This window comes from Ranitomeya variabilis, chromosome 6 (genome assembly GCF_051348905.1).
Source record: "Ranitomeya variabilis isolate aRanVar5 chromosome 6, aRanVar5.hap1, whole genome shotgun sequence".
Taxonomy (NCBI): Eukaryota; Metazoa; Chordata; class Amphibia; order Anura; family Dendrobatidae; genus Ranitomeya; species Ranitomeya variabilis.
Genome location: NC_135237.1, coordinates 138,505,778 through 138,533,291, shown reverse-complemented (window position 1 = coordinate 138,533,291; position 27,514 = coordinate 138,505,778). Strand labels below are relative to the sequence as shown.

The following is a 27,514-nucleotide window of genomic DNA, read 5'->3' as shown; positions in this document are numbered from 1 at the left end:
TTTAAGTAGAATTTTAATGAAAATCATGTAATACTTAAAGGAAAACAATTTATTAATAAATATTCTTAAAAAACCACCAACCTGTGGTTACACCGAAAAAAACAACAAACACGCCGTGAAAGACTAGTGTGGGGAACTGAAAATACCCTGTTTTGCGTCTATGCTGAGAACTGCCTAGCTGCGGGGGTTGGCGCCCTATGGGATGCGTATTGGCGCCCCCGCTCCGCGTTGGCTGTCCCTGGGGTCCCTAAGATACCCTGATCAATCCATTGGGCCCCTCTACCCACACATTAATAAACTGAAGGTCCCCTGAGGGCTAAACATAGATCAATCCTATAACTAGGGAGTCCTATACCCCACACCGTGGATTAAAAACAAAATAGAGAACATGAAAAAGGCTATTGACGGCAACTGCGAGATGGCTTAGCCTAGTTACTCCACATCAGGGTGATATTAAAGCGGCCAGCTAATAAATGCTTCCCCAAACCGGCAACAAAACTTACCGTAATACCATTCAATAGCCGTGGGAAACATACTATTGCCAATATCTCATTCTCAAATTCCATCAGGAATAGTATACATTGATAAAGATAAAATTAATACTTATCGCAATATAAAATGCCGTCTGCCTTATGTCTGTATAGCCTTAACGCGTTTCGCCTCTCTGGCTCATCGGGAGGCTCGATTCAATGCCATGTATCTTGATGCTTTATGATATCATATAGGCTATAGACATAAGGCGGACGGCATTTTATATTGCGATAAGTATTAATTTTATCTTTATCGATGTATACTATTCCTGATGGAATTTGAGAATGAGATATTGGCAATAGTATGTTTCCCACGGCTATTGAATGGTATTACGGTAAGTTTTGTTGCCGGTTTGGGGAAGCATTTATTAGTTGGCCACTTTAATATCACCCTGATGTGGAGTAACTAGGCTAAGCCATCTCGCAGTTGCCGTCAATAGCCTTTTTCATGTTCTCTATTTTGTTTTTAATTCACGGTGTGGGGTATAGGACTCCCTAGTTATAGGATTGATCTATGTTTAGCCCTCAGGGGACCTTCAGTTTATTAACGTGTGGGTAGAGGGGCCCAATGGATTGATCAGGGTATCTTGGGGACCCCAGGGTCAGCCAACGCGGAGCGGGGGCGCCAATACGCATCCCATAGGGCGCCCACCCCCGCAGCTAGGCAGTTCTCAGCATAGACGCTAAACAGGGTATTTTCAGTTCCCCACACTAGTCTTTCACGGTGTGTTTGTTGTTTTTTTCGGTGTAACCACAGGTTGGTGGTTTTTTAAGAATATTTATTAATAAATTGTTTTCCTTTTAAGTATTACAAGTTTTTCATTAAACTTCTGTGAAGCACTTGGGGGTTCAAAGTGGTCACTGCACATCTAGATTAGTTCCATGGGACGTCTAGTTTCCAAAATGGGGTCACGTGGGGGAGCTCCAGTGTTTAGGCACACAGGGGCTCTCCAAACGCAACATGGTGTCCGTTAACGATTGGAGCTAATTTTTCATTCAAAAAGTCAAATGCCGCTCCTTCCCTTCCGAGCCCTGTCGTGCGTCCAAACAGTGGTTCCCCCCCACATATGGGGTATCGGCCTACAAATTGTACAATAACTTTTGGAGTCCAGTTTCTGTTTTAACCCTTGGGAAAATAAAAAAATTGTTGCTAAAAGATCATTTTCTCCTACGCCTCATTGGGGGACACAGGACCATGGGTGTTATGCTGCTGCCACTAGGAGGACACTAAGTAAACAGAAAGATTAACTCCTCCTCTGCAGTATACACCCCTTCACTGGCTACAATTCAACCAGTTCTTGCTTAGTCTGTAGGAGGCACTTGGGTCTGTTTTCAGACCCCAACTTTCTTATTTTAACTTTTATTTTAATTTTTATTTTTCTGTAAATTTTTATTTTTTATTCAATGGAGTGAAGGGGGCGACGGATCCCTTTTATAGGGCCCGCTCTCCCCCGAACCAGCAACAGGCGAGCACGGCGAGTATACCTCCCCGTCCCTCTCCTGCGATGCTGGAGCATGCCAGTTTTTACTGGGGCGACGGTTTCCATCTTTGGTCCCGATCTCCCTTCCCCCCCCCTGCAAGACGGCGAGTTCATAGAGCCTGCTCTAATGTACCTCTCCGGGGGCCCGACAGACAAGGCCCACACTGCATGGCGTTGCACAAAAGGATTCTATGGGCTGACAGAAGAGGATAGAAGCTGAATGGATGGGAACTGCAACAGGCACAGGATGGATGGAGCGCGCAGGTGACAGGGGGACCTGCATTACCGGAGGGCACTGTGAGTACACATCCCTCCTGCGCTCCGAAGCTCTATGGGGACAGGCACCGGCGGTACTTGCGGCAGAGTCCCTGGGGAGAGGCGCCGGCGGTCGGGGGTCTGCGGTGGTCAGCGACGCTCCGTTGCGGCCGCCGCGCATCGCCGGGTAGGCCGGAAATTTAGTCCCCGGCTTTTCAGCCGGAGTAGGCCGCAGTGGGCAGATCCCTCCCACGGCCGTAACCCCGCCCCCTATATCGGCGCTTTTCGTCTGGGACGAGAGGCGCCCTGCAGATCTCGGGGGCCATATTGCCATCTCTCTGCAAGGTGGCCCACGCTGACCAGGAACCGCCACGGCTACATTCCTCCCCGGGGACACAGGCACAGGACCGTGGGTAAGCTGCTTCAAGAAAGCTTAACCCTTTCCCTGCGTATACTGCCCCGCTCTGTCTCTAAAGACACTATGTCTCAATCCAAGAAGACTAAAAAGGGTAACAAGAAGCACACAGTGTTTTTCACTGTATGTGCCACTTGCAATACGGCCCTGCCCCGAGCTCACAGTAATCCGTTGTGTGCGGATTGTGTCCCGGCCTCTGTGCAGCCGCCTGCCGATGCCGCCGACCCTGTAGAACCTAGCCCCCCTGAGTGGGCAGCTTCTCTGTCACGATCTATGGCTTCCCTAGTCGGGGCAATTGACTCCCTCCGGGGCCCCCCTTCAAGTCAGACCGCGGAGGATTCGGGCGACGGTACGGATCCGTCCACCAGCAGGGGGCGTACTCTGTCACTTTCTACTCGGGGTTCCAGAAAACGTACCGATGTTCCATCCCCTGACCACGGGCAAGGTGGTTTTTCAGCGTCGGCGAGCTCCGCTTCCCGGTCCCCTTCTCCAGACAACCCAAACGACTCTGAATATGAGTCCCGACGATTCCTACGTTCAGGATTCCTCCACCTCCCAAGAGACACTTGATTCTCTCATCGAAGTGGTCAACCGGACCCTGAAGGTGGCCGAGGAATCCGTATCTACGCCTGAACACGTGGTGTCGTTCAAAAAGACTAAACATGTCCAAAAGGTTTTTGTCACTCATCCTGAGTTCAAGGAGATTGTACAAAAACACAGGGACCGTCCCGATAAACGCTTCATGGGTCGAAAGCCCATCGAGGCCAAATATCCTTTTCCTCAGGAACTAGTCAAGGACTGGCTGCAGTCCCCCTCAGTGGACCCTGCTGTGTCACATCTCGCTTCCAAAACCATCCTGTCCCTGTCAGACAGCTCCTCGGTTAAGAACCCCTCTGACCGTCAGATTGATTATCTGGCTCGCTTTGTCTTCGAGGCCACAGGAGCCTCTCTCTCTTCATCTTTCGCTGCCTCTTGGGTGGCTAAGGCTATGGTCGCTTGGGCCGAGACGCTTTCCACGACCATCCAAGTTAGCGACCTACCTCCAGAAGCGATCAACCTAGCTAACCAGATTGCCCAGGCTGGGGATTTTGTAGTCAACGCCTCAATAGATGCAGCCAATTGCGCTGCACAGGCAGCCGCGAATGCAATCTCCATTAGAAGAGCCCTGTGGCTCAGGGATTGGTGAGCAGATTCGGCTTCCAAGCGCTCTTTGACATCTCTGCCCTACCAGGCTGGTCGTTTATTTGGAGAAAAATTAGACCAAATAATCTCGGATGCCACCGGGGGAAAAAGTAAATTTCTCCCCCAACAAAAGCCTACCCGGCCGTTTCGTTTTCAACATCAATCCCGATTTCGGCCCTTTCGTAACAATACCAACTGGTCGTCTACATCCTCTGCCTCCGCATCAGGACGAGGCTCGCACGGTGACCGAGGCCCCCAGGCCTCTTACAGACCTAACCATAACTGGAAACCCAGACCGAGACCACCCGGGTCTAAGGGATCCAGATCCCTTAGATCCTCCACTCAATGACTCCTTGCAACATCCGGGGGGCACCAACAAAGTAGGAGGGCGTCTACTTTTGTTCCATCAAGCCTGGCTCTCGGTCGTTTCCGACGAGTGGGTCAGGGAACTGGTGTCCACCGGATACAAAATAGAATTTTCCTCCCCCCCCCCCCTACACGCTTCTTCCAGTCTTGCCCTCCCAAATCAAAGACAACAGCCTTTTTCCAGGCCATACGGGCACTACAAAGGGACAAAGTCATCATTCCGGTTCCCCTAGACCCTAGGTTCAAAGGGTTCTACTCAAACCTATTCGTGGTCCCAAAGAAGGATGGATCGATTCTGGACCTGAAACTTCTAAACAAATTTGTCAAAATTCGACATTTCAGAATGGAATCCCTCCGTTCTGTGGTCGCGTCCATGGAAAAAGGAGAATTCCTGGCGTCCATAGACATCAAGGATGCTTACCTCCACATCCCAATCTTTCCTCCGCATCAGCAGTTCCTCCGCTTCGCATTTCGCGGAGAACACTTCCAGTTTGTGGCCTTGCCTTTCGGTCTCGCCACCACTCCCAGAGTCTTCACGAAGGTCATGGCGGCTGCCATGGCCATTCTTCATTCCAGGGGGAGTGGTGGTACTTCTGTACCTGGACGACCTACTGATAAAAGGTCCATCTTACCCAGCCTGCGAAGAGTCCGTCGTTCTCACGGTGGATACTCTTTCTCGCCTGGGTTGGAAGATAAACTTCGAAAAATCCTCTCTGATTCCGGCCCAACGGATCTCCTTTCTTGGGATGACACTGGACACTTCTCGCGGTCTGGTCATTCTCCCTCAAGACAAGGCCTTGGCCTTGCAGCAGGGAGCTCGGAGTCTTTCCCGTCCAGTCTCCCACTCCATCTGTTTCAGCATGCGCATTCTCGGGCAGATGGTAGCAGCCATGGAAGCGGTTCCATTTGCGCAATTTCACCTCCGTCCCCTACAGCATGCGCTACTGTCGGCGTGGGACGGCAACCCGTCCTCCCTCGACGGCCGCTTCACTCTGTCCCCACGGGTCAGGAAGACCCTCAGGTGGTGGACGCTGAAGTCCTCCCTAATCCAGGGAAGGTCTTTTCTCCCAGTGCAGTGGCTGGTGGTGACCACCGATGCCAGCCTCATGGGCTGGGGGGCGGTTTTCAACCATCACACAGCACAAGGGCGGTGGTCCACTCGAGAGTCTCGCCTTTCCATCAATCTCCTGGAAATACGAGCTATCAGGCTAGCGTTGTTCCAGCTTCACCATCTTCTGGCAGGTCACCCCGTCAGAATCCAGTCCGACAACACCACGGCCGTGGCGTACATCAACCGTCAAGGGGGAACCCGCAGCAAGACGGCTATGCTCGAGGTGTCCCACATCCTGCTTTGGGCCGAGTCCAACCATTCGCCCATCTCGGCGATCCACATATCAGGTGTGGAGAATTGGGCGGCGGACTTCCTCAGCAGCCAGGGTCTCGCCTTGGGCGAGTGGTCCCTTCTCCTGGAGGTTTTCCAGCAGATTTGTCATCGCTGGGGGACCCCGAATGTGGATCTCATGGCATCCAGGTTGAACAACAAGGTTCCACAGTTCTTGGCACGGTCACTCGATCCACGGGCCATCGGAGTAGACGCCCTGGTCCTGCCGTGGCGTCAATACCGCCTCCCGTACATTTTTTCCCCTCTTCCCCTGCTACCGAGGGTCATCAAGAAGATCAGGGCAGAGGGGGTACCAGTGATACTTGTCGCACCGGATTGGCCGCGCCAAGCATGGTACGCGGAAATGGTTCAGCTGGTCGCCGACGTCCCCTGGCGTCTTCCAGATCGCGTGGATCTTCTCACAGGGCCTGATTTACCACCAGAACTCAGGGGTCCTGTCTTTGACAGCCTGGCCATTGAATCCTGGATTCTAGGCCAAGGGGGTTTCACTCCCAAGGTGTCTTCCACCATGATCAGGGCTAGGAAACCTATATCCATGCGCAGTTACCACCGCCTGGCGAATTTTCTTCTCATGGTGCGACGCACAAGGGCGATCTCCTCTGGTATTTTCTATCCCTGCCATATTGGATTTTCTCCAATCTGGACTAGAGTCGGGACTTGCACTTAGCTCTCTAAAGGGTCAGGTTTCTGCATTGTCAGTCCTTTTCCAACGAAAGATTGCCAATAGATTGCCGGTGAAGACTTTTTTACAGGGAGTTTCCCGTGTGGCGCCTCCCTACAAAATGCCTTTGGATCCATCTGATCTTAATTTAGTCCTCGGAGCTCTTCAGGAGACTCCCTTCAAACCGCTACAGGACGTTTCCCTGACCTTCCTCTCCTGGAAGGTAGTTTTCCTAGTGGCTATTACGTCCATCAGATGGGTTTCGGAGCTGGCTGCACTCTCCTGCCGCCCTCCGTTTCTAATTTTTCATCCAGACAAGGCAATATTGAGGACCTCTCCCGCTTTTCTGCCCAAGGTCGTTTCTTCTTACCACCTCAACGAGGAGATTGTTCTGCCTTCGTTCTGTCCGGCACCAGTCCATCGCATTGAAAAGGCTCTGCACACTCTTGATGTTGTAAGGGCTCTTCGACGGTACGTCTCACTGACGGCTCCCTTCCGCACCTCTGATGTCCTGTTTGTACTTCCAGAGGGACCAAGGAGGGGTTCTCCCGCTTCCAAAGCTACTCTAGCCAAATGGATTCAGTCAGCTATTCAAGAATCCTATCGTGTCAAAGGTGTTCCTATCCCAGCAGGGTCAAGGCCCATTCTACTCGGTCGGTGGGCGCCTCGTGGGCCATTCGGCACCAGGCGTCAGCACAGCAGGTCTGCAAGGCTGCGACATGGTCCAGTTTGCACACTTTTACCAAACATTACCACATTCATTCTCTCTTCTGCAGACGCCGCCCTTGGCAGGCTCATTCTGCAATCGGCAGTACCTTAGTCGTAAGCTAGTGGTACATGGGGTATTAGCATATGTTGCTCCCCACCCAGGGACTGCTTTTGGACGTCCCATGGTCCTGTGTCCCCCAATGAGGCGTAGGAGAAAAGGAGATTTTTGTGTACTCACCGTAAAATCTTTTTCTCCGAGCCAGTCATTGGGGGACACAGCACCCACCCTGTTAGCCTGTTTGGCTTGTTGTTACTTCCTTGGTTTTGACATAGTTTGTCATTTGTTCATGCTCCTACTGCTTTACTACCGAACTAGTTGAATTGTAGCCAGTGAAGGGGTGTATACTGCAGAGGAGGAGTTAATCTTTCTGTTTACTTAGTGTCCTCCTAGTGGCAGCAGCATAACACCCATGGTCCTGTGTCCCCCAATGATTGGCTCGGAGAAAAAGATTTTACGGTGAGTACACAAAAATCTCCTTTTTGTGACTAAAAAGTTAAATGTTCATTTTTTCCTTCCATGTTGCTTCTGCTGCTGTGAAGCACCTGAAGGGTTAATAAACTTCTTGAATGTGGTTTTGAGCACCTTGAGGGGTGCAGTTTTTAGAATGGTGTCACTTTTGGGTATTTTCAGCCATATAGAAGCCTCAAACTGACTTCAAATGTGAGGTGGTCCCTAAGAAAAATGGTTTTGTAAATTTCGTTGTAAAAATGAGAAATCGCTGGTCAAATTTTAACCCTTTATAACTTCCTAGCCAAAAAAAATTTGTTTCCAAAATTGTGCTGATGTAAAGTAGACATGTGGGTAATGTTATTTATTAACTATTTTGTCACATAACTCTCTCGTTTAACAGAATAAAAATTCAAAATGTGAAAATTGCAAAATTTTCAAAATTTTAGTCAAATTTCCATTTTTTTCACAAATGCAAAAATTATTGACCTAAATTTACCACTAACATGAAGCCCAATATGTCACGAAAAAACAATCTCAGAACCGCTAGGATCCGTTGAAGCGTTCCTGAGTTATTACCTCATAAAGGGACACTGGTCAGAATTGCAAAAAACAGCCAGGTCATTAAGGTCAAAATAGGCTGGGTCATGAAGGGGTTAATATTTTTACAATTATTTTAAAAAATGTTTTTATTTTTTTAATTCATTCTTGCTTTCACACTGTGCCCCACTATGGGACATTCATTTTGTGCAGGCTGATCTCTTCTATAGCATGCAGACCTGCATGCTATAGAAGCTGTCAGTGCTGCAATCTCTACACACTGACCTTAGAGACATTCTGACAGTCACTGTACATGACAGGAAGTCTCACAGCTTTGGTAACCCGGATGCCGTTATGACAACATCGGGTTATTATGGGAGCGATCGGGACCCCGCGTCATGCTGCAGGGTCTCCGATGCAAAGGCAGAGGTGCTGACAGCACCTTTGCTGGCTCTGGAACACTGCAATCATGTTTGATCGCAGTGTTTCGGGGGTTAAAGTGCCGGGAGCGCAGCTGATTGCATTGGACGTGCTATTCCGTCCATGGGTATTAAGTCCCAGGTCACATGGACGGAATAGTACGTCCAATGGCAGAAAGGGGTTCAATTAAAATAAAAGTAAAAAAAACAAACATATACTCCCCTTTTTTAAGCCTAATCCATCGATGGCCATATTCCCTGTAAAAGGCAGGAATAATAAAACGTCATATTCCTCACCTGTCCAACAATGATCCATTAATGGCCCTGTCCCACGGCGATCCGGATAATTTGGATAGTGGCCACATCAGTGAGAATGTTCCCGCAGTGTGTAGCGGTGATGTGAGAGAGGTTACTGGAGTTTATAGCTGATGGGTTCGCCCATTACTAGTTATGAGGCCTTCACTTCTAGTTACCTCTGATTTTCATTCTGAGCCATTAGAAAGTTGGCAAACTGTAGAAGGGAAGAAGGGCTCTGTGCACAGTAATTTCCTGATATATGCTTCTTTTCTTTTTTTGCAGGAGTATAAATCCTGACGTCCAATTTGAAGTCCATAACTATAACATCACCACAATAGACAATTTTCAACACTTCATGGACAGAATAAGGTAAATTGTTCTGATGAAATGCATATAAAGAGACGGCCAAGTACAGCGCTGAGCTGTTTCCTTCAGCCCTACAGACTTTAAAGGGAACCTGTCACCCCCTCCCAGGCGTTTTTAACTAAAAGAGCCATCTTGTGCAGCACTAATGCTGCATTCTGCCTCCTGTGCCTTCATTAACCTCCCCAGCACCTGCTCTGTAAGTTCCTTTTTCGGCCATGTGCAGTTTGCACTGCCCTTCGACTCACATCACATGATGGGAACTTACAGCGCAGGCGCCGGGGACGTTAATGAAGGCAGAGGAGGCGGCGTACGGAGGGGCTGACTGATGGCTGGGAGGCGTTTGTGTCCGGGGGAAAAGACATGCCCCCCGGACAGACTACAGGTATGGCGGGCAAATTAAAAAAACAAATATTGCAGGGTTGGAAGGGACCCCAAATAAAAGAGCCACCTTGACAGAATGCAGGGGGGGGGGGGGGGGGGGTGACAGGTTCCCTTTCAATGGAGCGGCAGCATTGGAGCTCCACTATCGCTTCACTCAAACTAATATTTCCCCCATTGTGCAGTGAAGAAGGAACAGGGCACTTGGGGATTCCATTCTAGTAGTCGGTGGGACCACCAGTGATCATACATTGTTTGCCTCAATGAAAGCACAAATTTATTAACAAAGTTTTACCTTCTTAAATTGACATTAAAAAGTTTTTCAACTTAGTAAAAGATTAGTATTTAACTCATTGTAGATGTTAGAACGTGCAGAGGTACTGTACAGTCTTTCAGTGGTGGAGATTCAGAGTTTCATGGTAAAGGCTCGCAATAAAAACTGTTACGAATATGTTTCAATTCAACTTGTTCACAATCATTTTACTTCCATAATTTTTTTTTTTTTCTAATATTAGCAAAGGTGGATTAAAAGAAGGGGAACCAGTAGACCTTGTAGTTAGCTGTGTTGACAACTTTGAAGCACGTATGGCAATTAACACTGTAAGTAGAATTTTTATAATTTTTACATTAGCTCCAATCGCTGCTGTTAGAGGTGTAGATTACCTCTGATCTAAGACAGCAGCTTTCACATAGCCGACCTATACTTTAGCAACCACATTATTAGTGCACAAATCGGAGAACCATGAGTCAAAGAATAGCCAAAAACAGTTATAACAAAAAATACAAAAATGTATTGAAGGTACATCACTACCATAGGTAAAATATTACCAAATTACACCAAAGTAATAAAGTGACTAAATCCGTGGTTACAATAGTGAGCTGAGAGCACCAGTACGGGACAATACAATCCTTGATTTGTAAACATGCAATAAATATGCTGTCAACAGAATGCACTTAATGCTATCTGCCAAACACTGGCAGCCCGGCTAAAGAAATGTAAAAATATGCATCAGTGTTACAATGGTAGCCAAGAGCCAAAATGCACACAATACAAGTAAAGAGATCAGTTACCCATGTGGGGTGAAGTAGAGGTCCCGTCCGGATCCCAGTCACATACCCCCTATGTGCACATTATTAGTGTTGCTCCAGTGCATATACCAATAAAAAAAAAATGAAGAAAACTTAGTCTCGTTTAAAATATCCAAATATTTTATCGCCAAGACTATGTTCACACAGCTACATTTATTTTTTGTTTGAGGTGTTTCTGGAAACCTTCACTTGTTGGGGAGTTTTCTATTTTTCTGAAGTGGTCTTAAAGGGAACCTGTCAGCAGGATTTATCACTATAAAGTGAAAGTATGGCCATCATGGCACTATTACACTGATTGGATTCCTTCAACAAAATGAATCAATTTAATCAGTGGTTCTCTTTTTAATTGTGGTTATATGTGTTCTTTTAACACCTTAGTGACAGAGCCAATTTGGTACTTAATGACCGATTGTTTTTTTGTGACATATTGTACTTCATGTTAGTGGTAACATTTCTTTGATATTACTTGCGATTATTTATGAAAAACGGAAATATGGCCAAAATTTTTAAAATTTTGCAATTTTCAAAATTTGTATTTTTATGCCCTTAAATCACAGAGATATGTCACGAAAAATAGTTAATAAATAAAATTTCCCACATGTTTGCTTTACATCAGCACAATTTTGGAAACAAAATTTTTTTTGTTAGGGAGTTATAAGGGTTAAAAGTTGACCAGCAATTTCTCATTTTTACAACACCATTTTTTTTTAGGGACCACATCACATTTGAAGTCATTTTAAGGGGTCTATGATAGAAAATAACCAAGTGTGACACCATTCTAAAAACTGCACCCCTCAAGGTGCTCAAAACCACATTCAAGAAGTTTATTAACTCTTTACGTGCTTCACAGGAACTGAAACAATGTGGAAGGAAAAAATGAACATTTAACTTTTTTTTGCAAACATTTTACTTCAGAACCATTTTTTTTATTTTCACAAGTGTAAAAACAGAAATATAACCATAAATTTTGTTGTGCAATTTCTCCTGAATACGCCGATACCCCATATGTGGGGGTAAACCACTGTTTAGGTGCACCGCAGAGCTTGGAAGAGAAGGAGTGCCGTTTTACTTTTTCAATGTAGAATTGGCTGGAATTGAGATTGGACGCCATGTCGCGTTTGGAGAGCCCCTGATGTGCCTAAACAGTAGAAACCCCCCACAAGTGACCCCATTTTGGAAACTAGACCCCTTAAGGAACTTATCTAGATGTGTGGTGAGAACTTTGAATGCCCAAGTGCTTCACAGAAGTTTATAATGCAGAGTCGTGAAAATAAAAAATATTTTTTTTTTCCACAAAAAAGATTTTTTAGCCCCCAAGTTTTTATTTTCACAAGGGTAACAAGAGAAATTGGACCCCAAAAGTTGTTGTCCAATTTGTCCTGAGTATGCTAGTACCCCATATGTGGGGGTAAACCACTGTTTGGGCACACGGCAGAGCTCGGAAGGGAAGGAGCGCCGTTTTGAAATGCAGACTTTGATAGAATTGTCTGCGGGCGTTATCTTGCATTTGCAGAGCCCCTGATGTACCTAATCAGTAGAAACCCCCCACAAGTGACCCCATTCTGCAAACTAGACCCCCCAAGGAACTTATCTAGATATGTGGTGAGAACTTTGAATGCCCAAGTGCTTCACAGAAGTTTATAATGCAGAGTCGTGAAAATAAAAAATATTTTTTTTCCACAAAAGATTTTTTAGCCCCCAAGTTTTTATTTTCACAAGGGTAACAGGAGAAATTGGACCCCAAAAGTTGTTGTCCAATTTATCCCGAGTACGCTGATGCCCCATATGTGGGGGTAAACCACTGTTTGGGCGCACGGCAGAGCTCAGAAGGGAGGGAGCACCATTTGACTTTTTTGAGCGCAAAATTGGCTGTCGTGTTTGGAGACCCCCTGATGTACCTAAACAGTGGAAACCCCCCAATTCTAACTTCAACCCTAACCCCAACACACCCCTAACCCTAATCCCAACCCGATCCATAATCCTAATCACAACCCTAACGATAATCACAACCCTAACCCCAAAACAACCCTAACCATAGCCCTAATCAAAACCCTAAATCCAACACACCCCTAATCCTAATCTCAACCCTAATCCCAATACACCCCTAACCCTAATCCCAAACGTAACCCTAATGCCAACCCTAACCCTAATACCAACCCTAATCCAAACCCTAATCCCAACCCTAGCCCTAACTTAAGCCCCAACCCTAACCCTAAATTTAACCCTAACCCTAGCCCTAACTTTAGCCCCAACCCTAACTCTAGCCCTAAGGCTACTTTCACACTTGCGTCGTGTGGCATCCGTTGCAATCTGTCGTTTTGGACAAAAAACGGATCCTGCAAATGTGCCCGCAGGATGCCTTTTTTGCCCATAGACTTGTATTGCCGACAGATGGCCACACGTCGGGTCCGTCGTGCACTGGATCCGTTGTGTTTTGGCGGACCGTCTTCACATAAAAAACGTTCAATGTAACCTTTTTTTTTGTACTTCGCGTCCGCCATTTCCGCTCATGCGTGGCCGTAACTCTGCCCCCTCCTCCCCAGGACATAGACTGTGCAGCGGATGCATTGAAAAACTGCATCCGCTGCCCACGTTGTGCACAATTTTCACAACGTGCGTCGGTACGTCGGGCCGACGGATTGCGACGGCCCCGTACCGACGCAAGTGTGAAAGAAGCCTAACCCTAGCCCTAACCCTTACCCTAAATTTAGCCCCAACCCTAACCCTAAATTAGCCCCAACCCTAACCCTAATTTTAGCCCCAACTCCTCTCTCCTGCCGGCCGGCAGATGGCAGCAGAGAGTGGGCACACTGCGCATGCGCCCGCCATTTTCTTTCCATAGGAGGAGGGGACGCAGGAGGACCCAGGGACACTGGTAAGTATAGCAGGGTCCCCGAATCCCCGTATTTCTCTGTCCTCTGATGTGTGATCGCTTTTTCTTTTTTTTTTTTTTTTTTTTTGCGACCCCCGGTAAACAGTTAATTACCCGCGATCGCAAAACAGGGGTCGGTAAGAACCGACCCCGATCATGTTCTTTGGGGTCTCGGCTACCCCCGGCAGCCGAGACCCCAAAGATCCTCCGGGTGCCGGCCGACGGGCGCACTGCGCATGCGCCCGCCATTTTTTTGCCGAAAGAAGATGGCGGCGCCCATCGGGAGCCACGAGGAGCACCGGGGGAGACAGGTGAGTATCGGGGACCCCATTTCTCTGTCCTCTGATGTGCGATCATATCGGAGGACAGAGAAATTAAAAGGGAGATCGCGTTTTTTTTTTTTTTGCGATCGCCGGTAAACGGTTAATTACCGGCGATCGCAACTCGGGGGTCGGTAAAAAACCCCCGAATCATGTTCTCTGGGGTCTCGGCTACCCCCGGCAACCGAGACCCCAGAGAAAATCCGACTCTGGGGGGCGCTATTCACTTTTTCCACAGCGCCATTAATTAACGGCGCTGTGGTTTAAGTACCCTTAGCTGCCGCCGTTAAAAGGCGTATCGGCGGCCGTTAAGGGGTTAATGCCATCTTCTGTGTATTGGGGCGGGCCTGGAGGATTATTGGGTGGGCAGTGCGTTTACAGTTTGAGATTCCTCCTCTGGTCTTAAATGGCACTGGAGTCGACGCATGCACAGACCAAGATCTCTGCTCAGATTTCAATCTGACTATGTGCCAACTCTGGCGCCATTTTATTTAAGATCCAAAGATTAGACCTGGAATCTCACACTGCACACACACCGCCCATCCAGTTATCGCAGCGGCGCAAAATTTCTAAATATATGCGGGTCACTGAATAATCAGTGAGCTGTAAAACACAGGAGGCAGGCAGAGGGGCCAGAGACTAAGAAGACCCAACCCCTCAGGCCTGCCCCGACACACAGAAGATGTCATCAGAAGAAAACGTAAAACTGTGATTAAAAAAGAACCACTGATTAAATTAACACCTTTGTGGAAGGAATACAATCAGTGTAATAGCCCTTTCAAGAAGGTTTTTTTTTTTTTTCCCCCCGCAGCATTTTGATTTAACAGTTCCTAGTTTAGAGTGAATTCCAACAGGAACCTATCAAGTGGATACCGCGACAGAGGGGCCAGAACATCACGGCGTTGGGTTATACAAATTCCTACACTGACTAGAACTGCTTCACCATCCTATTAAACGTGCATGTTTCCTTGTTCTGTCATTGCAAGGGTTAATCAGTTCAGTTGATCTCCTGGAGTGTGGGCCACTCTCCTCTGAATTGGTTTGCATGATTATACTTATCCTCTCCTTTTTGGTTTGTGCCTCCTATTTCTCCCCTGTTTTCCACTCTGTTTTGTGAGTGTGTTTGTATGATTGTAGCTTTCTTTGATTCCTGTCTGTTTACCCCCGTTTGTCTGGTTAGTGTTATTTCTACACTCTTTGGCCTCACACCTCCCTGGGTGGGGGAAGGAACAGATAAGGGTAAAGGTACCTTCACACATAATGATTTCGTTAATGATATCGTTGCAACGTCACGCTTTTTGTGACGTAGCAACGATCCCGCTAACGATCTCGTTATGTGTGACAGCGACCAACGATCAGGCCCCTGCTGGGAGATCGTTGGTCGTAGGGAATGATCAGGACCTTTTTTTGGTCGCTGATCACCCGCTGTCATCGCTGGATCGGCGTGTGTGAACGCCGATCCAGCGATGTGTTCACTTGTAACCAGGGTAAACATCGGGTTACTAAGTGCAGGGCCGCGCTTAGTAACCCGATATTTACCCTGGTTACCATTGTAAAAGTTGTGACGTCACCGCTGTGCTCTGCTTTACGGCTGGCGCTGTCAGTGCGGGAAGCTGACGGCGGGGGACGTGACAGACATCGGAATGTGAGTATGTAGTGTTTTTTTTTTTTTTTTGTTTAACTTTTACCAGGCCACCGACTGCACTACAAACGAATACTGTTTTCTGTTTCCATTATAAAGTGGCCCCACAATTTTATGTTATTGTATTAAGCAACAGATGACTCCCAATTCTATTTTTGTTATCTCTTCATTAACGCTTTTGAATTGTTAATTGTATTAACCTTAATAAAAAGATGTTTAAAACAAACAAACTTTTACAATGGTAACCAGGGTAAATATCGGGTTACTAAGCGTGGCCCTGCACTTAGTAACCCGTTGTTTACCCTGGTTACCCAGGGACTTCGGTATCGTTGAAGACAGTTTCAACGATGCCGAAGTCGTTCCCCTGATCGTTGGTCGCTGGAGAGAGCTGTCTGTGTGACAGCTCCCCAGCGACCACACAACGACTTACCAACGATCAGGTCGTATCGCTGGTCGTGATCGTTGGTAAGACGTTTAGTGTAACGGTACCTTAAGATAGGAGCATAGGATGAAACGAGACTCTGGCTTCTCTACAATGCGCTGGACAGTGATAGCCAATGGCGCCTCTAGTTTGAGGGTCCATTTAGATGCCCTCAGTTCCTTGTCGCTACGTGACAGAACCGCTGTAGACAAGTGGCTTTCAAAACCTCTTCTGGTAAAACTCTTAAGCTCCTATTATAATCATCAAAAATTATTTCCTGTAGAAATGAATTAGACAAATTTTCCAAGTAGTTTTAAGCTGATTTTGGAGAAGATCATGATTTTGGACCAGATACGCTTCACAGAACTCTTTGTGAACATAACCTAAAGCTTCTATGCAGACCTTGGTTAGACTACAACCAAGCCCTGTGCAATCTGATTGTAGTTCTATGATCATACAGCATATGTACCATACCTATTATAACATTCATTCCTAGTACCACTATAAAGATGTGCCTACATTCACTGTTTTTGTTTATTTTAGATTTGTCATAATTTTTTTTCCTAAATAAACTCTATATTTCATAGGCCTGTAATGAACTTGGACAGATCTGGATGGAGTCTGGAGTCAGTGAAAATGCGGTATCAGGACATATTCAGCTTATTAAACCAGGAGAAACTGCCTGCTTTGCGGTATATAAGCCCAATATTTAAGTCTTGTAATCTGTTTATGCACTTATGCCTATTATTTATTTAACAAGCTGCTTACTTTATTTCTATGGCTTAAAATAAACTGTCCAAAAATTAATGCTGCCCTGTCTGCGCACTACAACATTGTCCCAATCACGCTTTATAATGAAATTCTGTGACATTTCAGAGAAAAGCATTTGTTAAAAAAAAATTAAATAAATAACTTGCTGGGCTTCTCCCCTTATGGTTTCTCTTTTGGTAGAGCATTCGGGTATTGTGGGCAGAAAGGGAACCTGATAGATTCTGTAGCTTCCCAGCTGTGTGTTCTAACAAGTGGTTTCTCCAAATTCAACCCAAAATACCACTTTTTTAATGGCTATTTCATTCGTAGAATTATTCATGCACTTCATGATCAGCGTCTTTAGTACTTGGTGGAACTCCTCTGGCTGTTATTACCTACTACGGACATAATGCATAGCCAGACACCAGCCTCTGGCAGCGTTTGAGGAATCTGTATTTTTGGGTTAACAAGATAATGGTCCAAAGCGTTAATAGAAGAGATCATTGCATTGCACAAACAAGGAAAAGCATACTATACGTTAGAAAGGAATTGTATGCTCTTAGGGAAACCGTTCAAAGCATGGTTTTCAAGTTCTAAAGCTAAGGGAACACTGGCTACACTACCTAGACATGGCAAAAAGACAAACTTCTCACTGGCTGCATTCTGATTAATGAGATTTAGTAACAGCAGGCAAAGAGTTTTCAGTTCGCACAGTAAGGCTTGTACTAAATGATGGTCTAAAAGGCATGCACCTCTACTGACCCAAAATTACAAAAAAAGTCTGCTCCTATTTAGGGATTCTGTTCTGTAAATCAATGACTCAAAACAGGCAGTTAGATCAGTGGAATGCCTGGCAGAGGAAGAAACATACCCTGAAAAGAACACCCTACCTTCAATGAAACATGGCTATGGCTTAATGATTCTCTGGGGCTACTCTGCTTCCACTGGCATTGGAAACTTGTAGCATGCGTAGGGCAAGATAGCTTCAATTAGGTATCAGGAAATCCTAAGCGAAAATATCAGACCTTCTGAGAGGAAGCTGAAGCTTGGGTGGCATTGGACCTTGCAACAGGACAGTGATCCCAAACCTCAAAGACAATCAGGACTTTATTTCAGAAGAAATCCTGAAAGGTTTTGAGTGGCCTTTATCATTGCCTGACTTTAATGCCATGGAGAATCTTCAGAGAAGGAGGTTGCAGCATCCAAACTTAAAAATATTTATGGATTAGCGGCTATTGCCATGAGGCATGGGCTAACATTCCTCAAGTGCTTACATACCCTGGTGAAAATGTATACATTTTGCTACTTGCCTAATTTATAATGAGAAGTGAATAATATTGATTGATTGATTGAAAGCTGCATCTTTATACAAGGTGGAAGCATATTGTATTGAATTTCAGATCTGGCTCCTCTTCTGCAGTGTGCTCCACCTCTAGTGGTTGCTGCCAACATTGACGAAAAGACTTTGAAACGAGAAGGTGTTTGTGCTGCCAGTCTCCCCACCACGATGGGAGTTGTAGCAGGAATACTTGTACAGAATGTACTCAAGTAAGTGATGGGATAAGACACAAAACGTATGACATGATCAACTCGGAAATAGATTTCCTCGCTTATCGTAATGGTGAACATTCTGCCCCTAATACAGTCCGAAATAAGTGAGCTGATAGCTCGTCGTTAAGGCAGCAGGACATGTGCTCAATATAGGGAGCAGGGATAAGTAAAAACAATTCCCAGCAGTACAAGCTTCAGGACTTTAATGATGTCCTGGGGGCTTGGTAATTGGAAAAGGTGCTTAGGGTTCCGGCTGCGGAAGTTCACAATGTCCTGGTCTGGCCACAATGTACAGAAGAGGACTCTAGTGATGAGCGAATATACTCGTTGCTCAGGTTTTCCTGAGCACGCTCGGGTGGTCTCCGAGTGTTTGTAAGTGCTCGGAGATTTAGTTTTCCTTGCCGCAGCTGCATGATTTGCGGCTATAAGACAGCTTGATTACATGTGGGGATTCCCTGGCAACCCCCACATGTACTCAGGCTGGCTAGCAGCTGTAATTCATGCCGCTGAGGCTAAGAAAAATAAATCTCCGAGCAGTCACAAATACTCTGGAGACCACCCGAGCAACGAGTATATTCGCTCATCACTAGTGGACACCAGACCAAGGTAGTCTTAATAGTTTTGTTCATCTCTGATAGAGAAGTATGGAAGGGAAAAAAAAAAATAGAAACCACATACAATATATGGCACATAAGGTGGTGTTGGGGATTATACTTTTACCAAGTCATTGGGGAATAAGTAGCTAAATGGATTCAATAGAAATAATGAAGTAATTGCACATGACAACATAGCAAATCGATGCTGCTATTTTCCAAAACCGATTAAAAAAGTTACCTTAAAGGGAATCTGTCACCTCATTTTGCCGCTATAAACTGCAGCCACCGCCATTAGTGGCTTATCTTCAGCATTCTGTAATGCTGCAGATAAGCCCCCGATGTAACCTGAAAGATAAGAAAAACGAGTTAGATTATACTCACCCAGGGGCGGTCCGGGTCCGATGGGCGTCTCAGGTCCGTGGCCTCCCATCTTCATACGATGACATCCTCTTCCTTGCTTCTGACGCGGCTCCTGTGCAGGCCTAATTATTTACCCTGTTGAGGGCAGAGTAAAGTACTGCAGTGCGCAGGCGCCGGGAAAGGTCAGAGAGGCCCTGCGCACTGCAGTACTTTACTCTGCCCTCAACAGGGCAGACAAAGTACGCCTGCGCTGGAGCCGCAGCGTGAAGACAAGAAGAGGACGTCATCTGTTGAAGATGGGAGGCCCCGGACTGCGACGCCCATCGGACCGGACCGCAGCGGGACCGCCCCTGGGTGAGTATAATCTAACCTCTTTTTCTCCTCTTTCAGGATACATCGGGGCCTTATCTACAGCATTATATAATGCTGTAGACAAGCCCCTGATGCTGGTGGGCTTAGCTCATCTTCGATTTTGGGGGTGACAGGTTCCCTTTAACTTTGCATTTGACTTGATAAAAATCATGTATGTATTTGACTATAGTTATGGATGGTCCATATTATTGGGAAGCATATAAATAAAGTATTTAAAAGAAACCTTTTCTTGCTTTTTAGATATTTGTTGAATTTTGGCACAGTCAGTTACTACCTAGGATACAATGCAATGCAAGATTTTTTCCCAACTATGACCATGAAGCCCAACTCCTCGTGTGATGATAGGTACTGCAGGCATCAGCAGGAGGCTTACAAGGTGAGAAGTCCAGCTTCATATATTACAAGATTGCTTTAAAACAGATGACAGTGGGGAAAAGGGGTCTAATTAATTTTCTGTGGAAGTCCTCAGTAAAAATTAATCTTGTGATGTGTCATAGATATATGTGGGAAGTTCAGTGTGAAATCTGCGAGCATTGTCATAGGAGTTTATGCTTGTTAACCCCTTCCCGACCTTTGACGCATACGCTGCGTCATGAAAGTCTGTGCCAATCCGACCTATGACGCAGCGTATGCGTCATGGAATGATCGCGTCCCTGCAGATCGGGTGAAGGGGTTAACTCCCATTTTACCCGATCTGCAGAGACAGGGGGAGTGGTGCTTCAGCCCAGGGGGGGTGGCTTCACCCCCCCCGTGGCTACGATCGCTCTGATTGGCTGTTTCACTTTCAACAGCCAATCAGAGCGATTTGTAATATTTCACCTAAAAAAATGGTGAAATATTACAATCCAGCCATGGCCGATGCTGCAATATCATCGGCCATGGCTGGAAATACTTAAGTGACCCCCCCCCACACCCACCGATCGCCCCCCCAGTCCTCCGTTATGGGGTCCGGTCCCCTCCGTCCGCCTGCCGGCTCCCCCGTCCTCCTGTCCGCTCCCTCCTTGTTTCAATTCACCCCCCCTGTCGTCCGATCACCCCCCCCTGTGCTCCAATCCACCACCCCTTCATACTTACCGATCCTCCCGGTGTCCGTACGTCTCCTCGCTGGGCGCCGCCATCTTCCAATATGGCGGGCGCATGCTGAGTGCGCCCGCCGAATCTGCCAGCCGGCAGATTCCTTACAAGTACATTTTGATCGCTGTGGTAGGTTCTATCACAGCGATCAAAATAAAAAAAATAATAAATACCCCCCCCCCCCCCTTTATCACCCCCATAGGTAGGGACAATAATTAAAATAAAGAAATTTTTTTTTTTTTTTTTTTCGTTTTCCACTAGGGTTAGGGTTAGAACTAGGGGTAGGGTTAGGGGTAGGGTTAGGGTTACGGGTAGGGTTAGGGTTAGGGTTATGGCATGTGCGGATTTGGCTGCGGATCCGCAGCGGATTGGCCGCGGATCCGCAGCGGATCCGCAGCGGATTTGGCTGCGGATCCGCAGCGGATTGGCTGCTGCGAATTCGTTGCAGTTTTCCATCAGGTTTACAGTACCATGTACACCTATGGAAAACCAAATCCGCTGTGCCCAGGGTGTGGAAAATTCCATGCAGAAACGCTGCGTTGTATTTTCTGCAGCATGTCAATTCTTTGTGCGGATTCCGCAGCGTTTTACACCTGTTCCTCAATAGGAATCCGCAGGTGAAATCCGCACAAAAAAACACTGGAAATCTGCTGTAAATCTGCAGGTAAAACGCAGTGCCTTTTACCTGCGGATTTTTTGAAAAATCGTGCGGAAAAATCTCACACGAATCCGCAACGTGGGCACATAGCCTTAGGGTTAGGGTTGGAATTAGAGTTAGGGTACTCACAGTGGCTCTTTGATCGCTACGACGGTACGATCCGTGACGTTCCAGCGATATCCATACGATATCGCTGTGTCTGACACGCAGCAGCGATCAGGGACCCTGCTGAGAATCGTACGTCGTAGCAGATCGTTTGGAACTTTCTTTCGTCGCTGGATCTCCCGCTGTCATCGCTGGATCGTTGTGACAGCGATCCAGCGATGCGTTCGCTTGTAACCAGGGTAAACATCGGGTTACTAAGCGCAGGGCCGCTCTGCTCTCACTGTACGGCGGCACTCAGTCAGAGCGGGAAGCAGACGGCAAGGGACCTGAAGGACACCAAAATGTGAGTATGTACGGTTTTTTTTTCTCCTACGTATCATTGGGGGACACAGGACGAATGGGTGTTATGCTGCTGCCACCAGGAGGACACTAAGTTAAACACACACAAAAGATTAACTCCTCCCCTGCAGTATACACCCACAGGCTGGACAATCCAGAGCCAGTTCTTACTTAGTGTCTCAGGAGGCACTTGGGTCCTCAGGACCCCACCAATTTTCCTTTTTGATTTAACGGAGAGAAGGGAGCGACAGGCAATTTTTGTCAGCACTGATCTCTCCCGCACCAACAACGGGCAAGTACATGGAGCGTTCCTCCTGTATCCTTTCCCGCGACGATGGATGCCAGCCCTGGCTCACCTTTTCAGTGTGGCGACGGTTCCCTAGCGTTCCGATCTCCCTCCCTCCCTCTCAGGCGACCATGGGGACTAATCATCCACCTAAGTCTCCTGGAGCCAGGGCACAGCCGGACAGATTGACAGGGCGTCCGCGCAGCCGTCCACTGCATCACCACTGAACATAGCGGTTGACACATGGCGGCAGTAGCTCTCCACCCTCTCCCTATCTAGGTGAAGGCGGATAGAGCAGCGGTCCCATCGCACAAGGTAAGTGCGGGGACCGACGAGCTGGCAGCAGGGGGTCTCCTTCCTCTCTTCTATGGCGGCTCTGCAGCCGCGGGGCAGAGTGCGGCTCTGGGGCAGCGGGCGGCCCTGCAGCCGCGGGACAGCGGGCGGCTCTGCAGCCGCGGAGCAGCGTGCGGCTCGGCAGCCGCTGGGCAGCGTTATACCTCTGAGAGGGCTCGGCGGCTCCCAGGCCCGGGCCGGGCTACAGCGCCCGCCTACAAGCACGCCGCCGCCCGCCCATGACACGCCCCCTCCCTGGGCGCTTCTCGTTGCCCGAGAAGCGCCCTCCTCACTTCTCGGCGGCCATATTGGATCAGGAAGTGCGCTGGCGGCTCTGCAGCACCGCAGCGCTCAGGACTCCAGGATCTCCCTGCCAAGCCACCGCAGAACTTAGGTGAGACGCACCCAATAGGATTGTCTTCCCCCCTGCCAGTACGCTCACTCCACAGCAAATATGTCACAGTCTAAGCAAAATCGGACTGGAAAGTCACACTCGGTTATTTTTGCTGTGTGCACCTCCTGCAAGGTATCTCTACCCCGAGGTCACACTACCCCGCTGTGCTCCGCCTGCGAAATGCCGGTGGCACAAGTTGCTCCGGCTCCTGACCCGGAATGTAGCGAGCCTAGTACCCCCGCATGGGCGTCCTCCCTCGCTCGCTCTGTGGCATCCTTGGAAAGGACGATACAGTCCCTCTGTGAGCCGTCCCTTAACCAGGGCACTTCCACGGATGATATAACGTGGTCTAAGATCCTCTCTCGGCCTAGAGGTCGTACCGTCTCCAGAAGCCCTCAATCATCCCATAAGAGGCCCAGGGTGACATCTCCGGTCCGTGATCGGTCATCCGGCTCAGAGAGCGAAGTCTCTCGTCCCTCATCCCCGTCTCATAGCAGGGAATCCTTCCTGGACGACGCATCCAACGTGTCCGGTTCCCCTGAGTATCATCAGGATCAGGAGACTCTAGATTCTCTCATAGATTCTGTTACTCAGACGCTTCAGTTAGAGGAGGAAACTCCGTCCAAGACGGCTCATCCCGTGTCATTTGGGCGAGCCACAAAGGCCCATAAATTTTTTCCTACGCACCCTCAATTCAAGGACATTGTCGATCTCCATAGAGTTCGTCCGGATAAACGCTTCTCAGGTCAGAAGGCTATGCAATCTAAGTATCCGTTCGCTCAGGACCTAACTAAGGAGTGGTCTCAGTCACCCTCTGTGGACCCGCCAGTGTCGCGGCTAGCCACCAGAGCGGTTCTATCCTCCTCCGAGGGCGCGTCTATCAAGCATCCCACTGATAGACAAATTGATCAGATGGCTCGCTCAGCCTTCGAGGCATCCTCGGCTTCTCTATTTCCCTCTTTTGCCATCACGTGGGTCGCAAAAGCCATGTCCCAGTGGGCCGAGTCTTTATCCTCTATGGCACTACGGGCCGACTTACCCCCAGAGATTCCACATTTGGCCACTCAGATCGCCAGAGCGGGGGACTTCGTAGTTTCCGCATCCCTAGACGCGGCCAACTGTGCCTCACAGGCAGCGGCCAATGCTGTCACGATCCGCAGATCCCTTTGGCTCAGGGACTGGAAAGCGGACTCGGGGTCCAAAAAATCCCTCACGTCTCTCCCATACCAGGGCGAACGTCTATTTGGGGATAAACTGGACAAATTAATTGCAGATTCCACAGGAGGAAAGAGCAAATTTCTTCCCCAGCAACGAACTTTTCGCCCCTTTCGCAATCAACAGGGCCGGGGCCGATATTTCCGTTTCGGCTCCAATTGGTCCAATCCCTCCTCCGCGCCATCTGGCGCTGGGAGAGGGCAGCGCAAGGACAGAGCCTCCCAGCCGTCTTACAAGCCTTCTCCCTCTTGGAGAGGCAGACCCAGACAACAGGGATCCCGAGGGCCCAGACCCGGCAGGTCTCCACCTCAATGACTTTTGGCAAACACCAAAGGACTCCGACAGAGTAGGCGGCCGCCTACTTTTCTTTCGGGACGCGTGGCTCTCGGTAGTTCCCGACCGATGGGTCCGCGACCTAGTGTCTTACGGTTACAAGATAGAGTTTGTCTCTCTTCCCCCATCTCGTTTCTTCCAGTCCCCCCCTCCCAGAGCAAGGGTCGATCAGTATTTCCAGGCTATAAGGGCGCTATGGGAAGACGGGGTCATCATCCCGGTACCTCAGAACGAGAGGTACCAAGGTTTTTATTCCAACCTTTTCATCGTACCAAAAAAAGGACGGCTCAGTACGTCCGATTTTAGACCTCAAACTCCTCAACAAGTACGTACGCGTACATCATTTCCGTATGGAGTCCCTCCGCTCGGTAATTGCCTCTCTGGAAGAAGGCGAGTTTCTGGCATCTCTAGACGTACAAGACGCCTATCTGCACATTCCCATCCTACCGTCTCATCAGCGGTTCCTCCGCTTTGCCGTCCAGGGACACCATTTTCAGTTTGTCGCCCTACCCTTCGGGCTGGCCACCGCTCCTCGGGTATTCACCAAGGTCATGGCAGCTGCCGTGGCCATTCTCCATGCTCGAGGTGTAGTGGTGTTGCCTTACTTGGACGACATTCTCATAAAGGGTCCCTCCTTTCGGTCCTGCTCAGAAGCAGTAGACGTCACAATAGATACCTTTTTGCGCCTGGGTTGGAAAATCAATTTCAGGAAATCTTCCCCAGTCCCGGCTCAAACCATATCCTACCTGGGGATGATCCTAGATTCCTCTCAGGGTCTGGTACTTCTACCCCCGGAAAAGGTATCCACTCTACAGAGAGAAGTCCGAAAGCTTACCCAACCTCGCCCTCACTCCCTACGCTTCTCCATGAGGGTACTCGGCAGGATGGTGGCGGCAATGGAGGCAGTGCCTTTTGCGGTTTTTCACCTCCGTCCTCTACAGCACGCCCTTCTGGCAGTATGGGACAGGAATCCCGCCTCGCTAGACCGCCGTCTCCTTCTCTCTCGTTCCATCAGGCAGTCCCTCAGGTGGTGGACCAACAGGTCCTCCCTGACTCGGGGGAAGTCTTTTCTTCCGGTCCACTGGTTGGTTGTCACAACGGACGCCAGTCTCTTCGGCTGGGGTGCTGTGTTCCGTTGCCACTCGACTCAGGGTCGCTGGTCCCCGCAGGAATCTCAGCTACCCATCAACATCCTAGAGATTCGGGCGATCAGACTGGCACTCCGCCAGTTTCAGCCGTTTCTTTCCGGCCGCGCGGTCAGAGTCCAGTCCGACAATGCCACTGCGGTAGCCTACATCAACCGCCAAGGGGGCACTCGCAGCAAAGCGGCCATGGTCGAGGTATCACTCATTCTCCGCTGGGCCGAGACCAACCACTCCATACTCTCAGCAGTTTACATCCCGGGCGTGGAAAACTGGGAAGCGGACTTTCTAAGTCGCCACAGTCTCGATCCCGGAGAGTGGTCTCTCCATCCCGCAGTCTTTCACCAGATATGCTCTCGTTGGGGGACCCCGGACGTGGATCTGATGGCATCTCGCCTCAACCGCCAGGTTCCCGTCTTCATGGCCAGGTCTCACGACCCTTCAGCTTTCGGAGCCGACGCTCTCGTCCTCTCATGGCAGAGTTTCAGACTCCCATACATCTTTCCCCCAATTCCCCTTCTGGCAAAGGTTATCAGGAAAATCAGGGCAGAACGGATTCCAGTAATTCTCATCGCTCCGGACTGGCCGCGCAGGACGTGGTACGCCGAGATGGTGCAACTGGTTTCAGACGTACCCTGGAGGCTGCCGAGCCGCGCAGACCTCCTGTCTCAAGGGCCCATTTACCACCCGAACTCAGAGGTCCTGTGTTTAACGGCGTGGCCGTTGAGTCCTGGGTACTGAGGCAGAGGGGTCTGCCGCAGTCGGTCATATCTACCATGCTTCGCGCACGCAAATCTTCTTCCATGCGCATCTACCACCGCGCCTGGTAGGCTTACTTCGCCTGGTGCAGGGATCGGGGACGGTCTCCCCTCCAATTTTCTATTCCTCACATTTTGGAATTCCTCCAATCAGGCGTAGATTTGGGCCTTGCTCTCAGCTCTCTTAAGGGCCAAATTTCTGCTCTCTCGGTTCTTTTCCAGAGAAGGTTTGCAAACAAATTGCAGGTCAGGACTTTCATCCAGGGGGTTTCTCATATGGTTCCACCTTACAGGATGCCCTTGGAACCATGGGATCTGATTCTGGTCCTCTGTGCTCTTCAAGAGCCCCCCTTTGAGCCCTTGCAAGAAGTGTCCTTGCGTTTCTTATCGTGGAAGATTGCTTTTCTCGTGGCCGTCACGTCTATTAGACGTGTCTCTGAGCTAGCAGCCCTGTCCTGTCAACCTCCTTTCCTCGTGTTCCACCAGGACAAGGTAGTTCTAAGGACATGTCCGACTTTTCTTCCAAAGGTCGTTTCCTCATTCCATCTTAATGAGGAGATTGTCCTTCCTTCACTGTGTCCTGCTCCTTCTCACCGCACGGAAAAGGCTCTCCACACTCTGGACCTAGTGAGGGGTCTCAGACGTTATGTCTCCAGAACTGCGTCTTTCCGTAGGTCAGACGCCTTGTTCGTTCTTCCGGAAGGGCCACGGAAGGGACTCCCCGCTTCCAAGGCTTCCATTGCCAAGTGGATTCGTTCTGCCATCCAAGAGTCCTACCGCGTCAAGGGTCACGCTGCACCTCCGGGGATCAAGGCTCACTCTACCCGGTCAGTCGGCGCGTCCTGGGCCATCCGGCACCAGGCATCGGCAGCGCAGGTCTGCAAGGCTGCTACATGGTCCAGCCTACATACATTCACGAAGCACTACTATGTGCACTCTCAGGCCTCGGCAGATGCGTCCGTTGGTAGGCGAATCCTACAAGCGGCAGTGTCTCATCTGTAGTTCATAGGTGCGCACAGCATTCCTAACTTCATGTTACCCACCCAGGGACTGCTTTGGGACGTCCCATTCGTCCTGTGTCCCCCAATGATACGTAGGAGAAAAGGAGATTTTTGTGTACTCACCGTAAAATCTTTTTCTCCGAGTCATCATTGGGGGACACAGCACCCTCCCTGTTAGCCTAGTTGGCTCAATTGTTCTTTTCAGTCTGAGTTTGTTGACTATGACATGTTTTCTGTTTGTTATCTGGCTTACTCCTACTGCTTTGTTACCGAACTGGCTCTGGATTGTCCAGCCTGTGGGTGTATACTGCAGGGGAGGAGTTAATCTTTTGTGTGTGTTTAACTTAGTGTCCTCCTGGTGGCAGCAGCATAACACCCATTCGTCCTGTGTCCCC

General features: G+C 48.7%; 1 protein-coding gene across 2 annotated transcripts in view; it reads left to right on the top strand.

Moving 5' to 3' along the window:
- Positions 1–27,514, top strand: part of UBA5 (ubiquitin like modifier activating enzyme 5) — a 69,889-nt gene that overhangs the window by 22,140 nt on the left and 20,235 nt on the right. For both annotated transcript variants that reach the window (XM_077269053.1, XM_077269054.1), the window contains 5 exons: positions 9,047–9,133; positions 10,024–10,108; positions 16,440–16,544; positions 18,023–18,150; positions 19,722–19,857. In XM_077269053.1, coding sequence (XP_077125168.1) covers positions 9,047–9,133; positions 10,024–10,108; positions 16,440–16,544; positions 18,023–18,150; positions 19,722–19,857 — 541 coding nt within the window. The remainder of the gene's footprint in view (positions 1–9,046; positions 9,134–10,023; positions 10,109–16,439; positions 16,545–18,022; positions 18,151–19,721; positions 19,858–27,514) is intronic.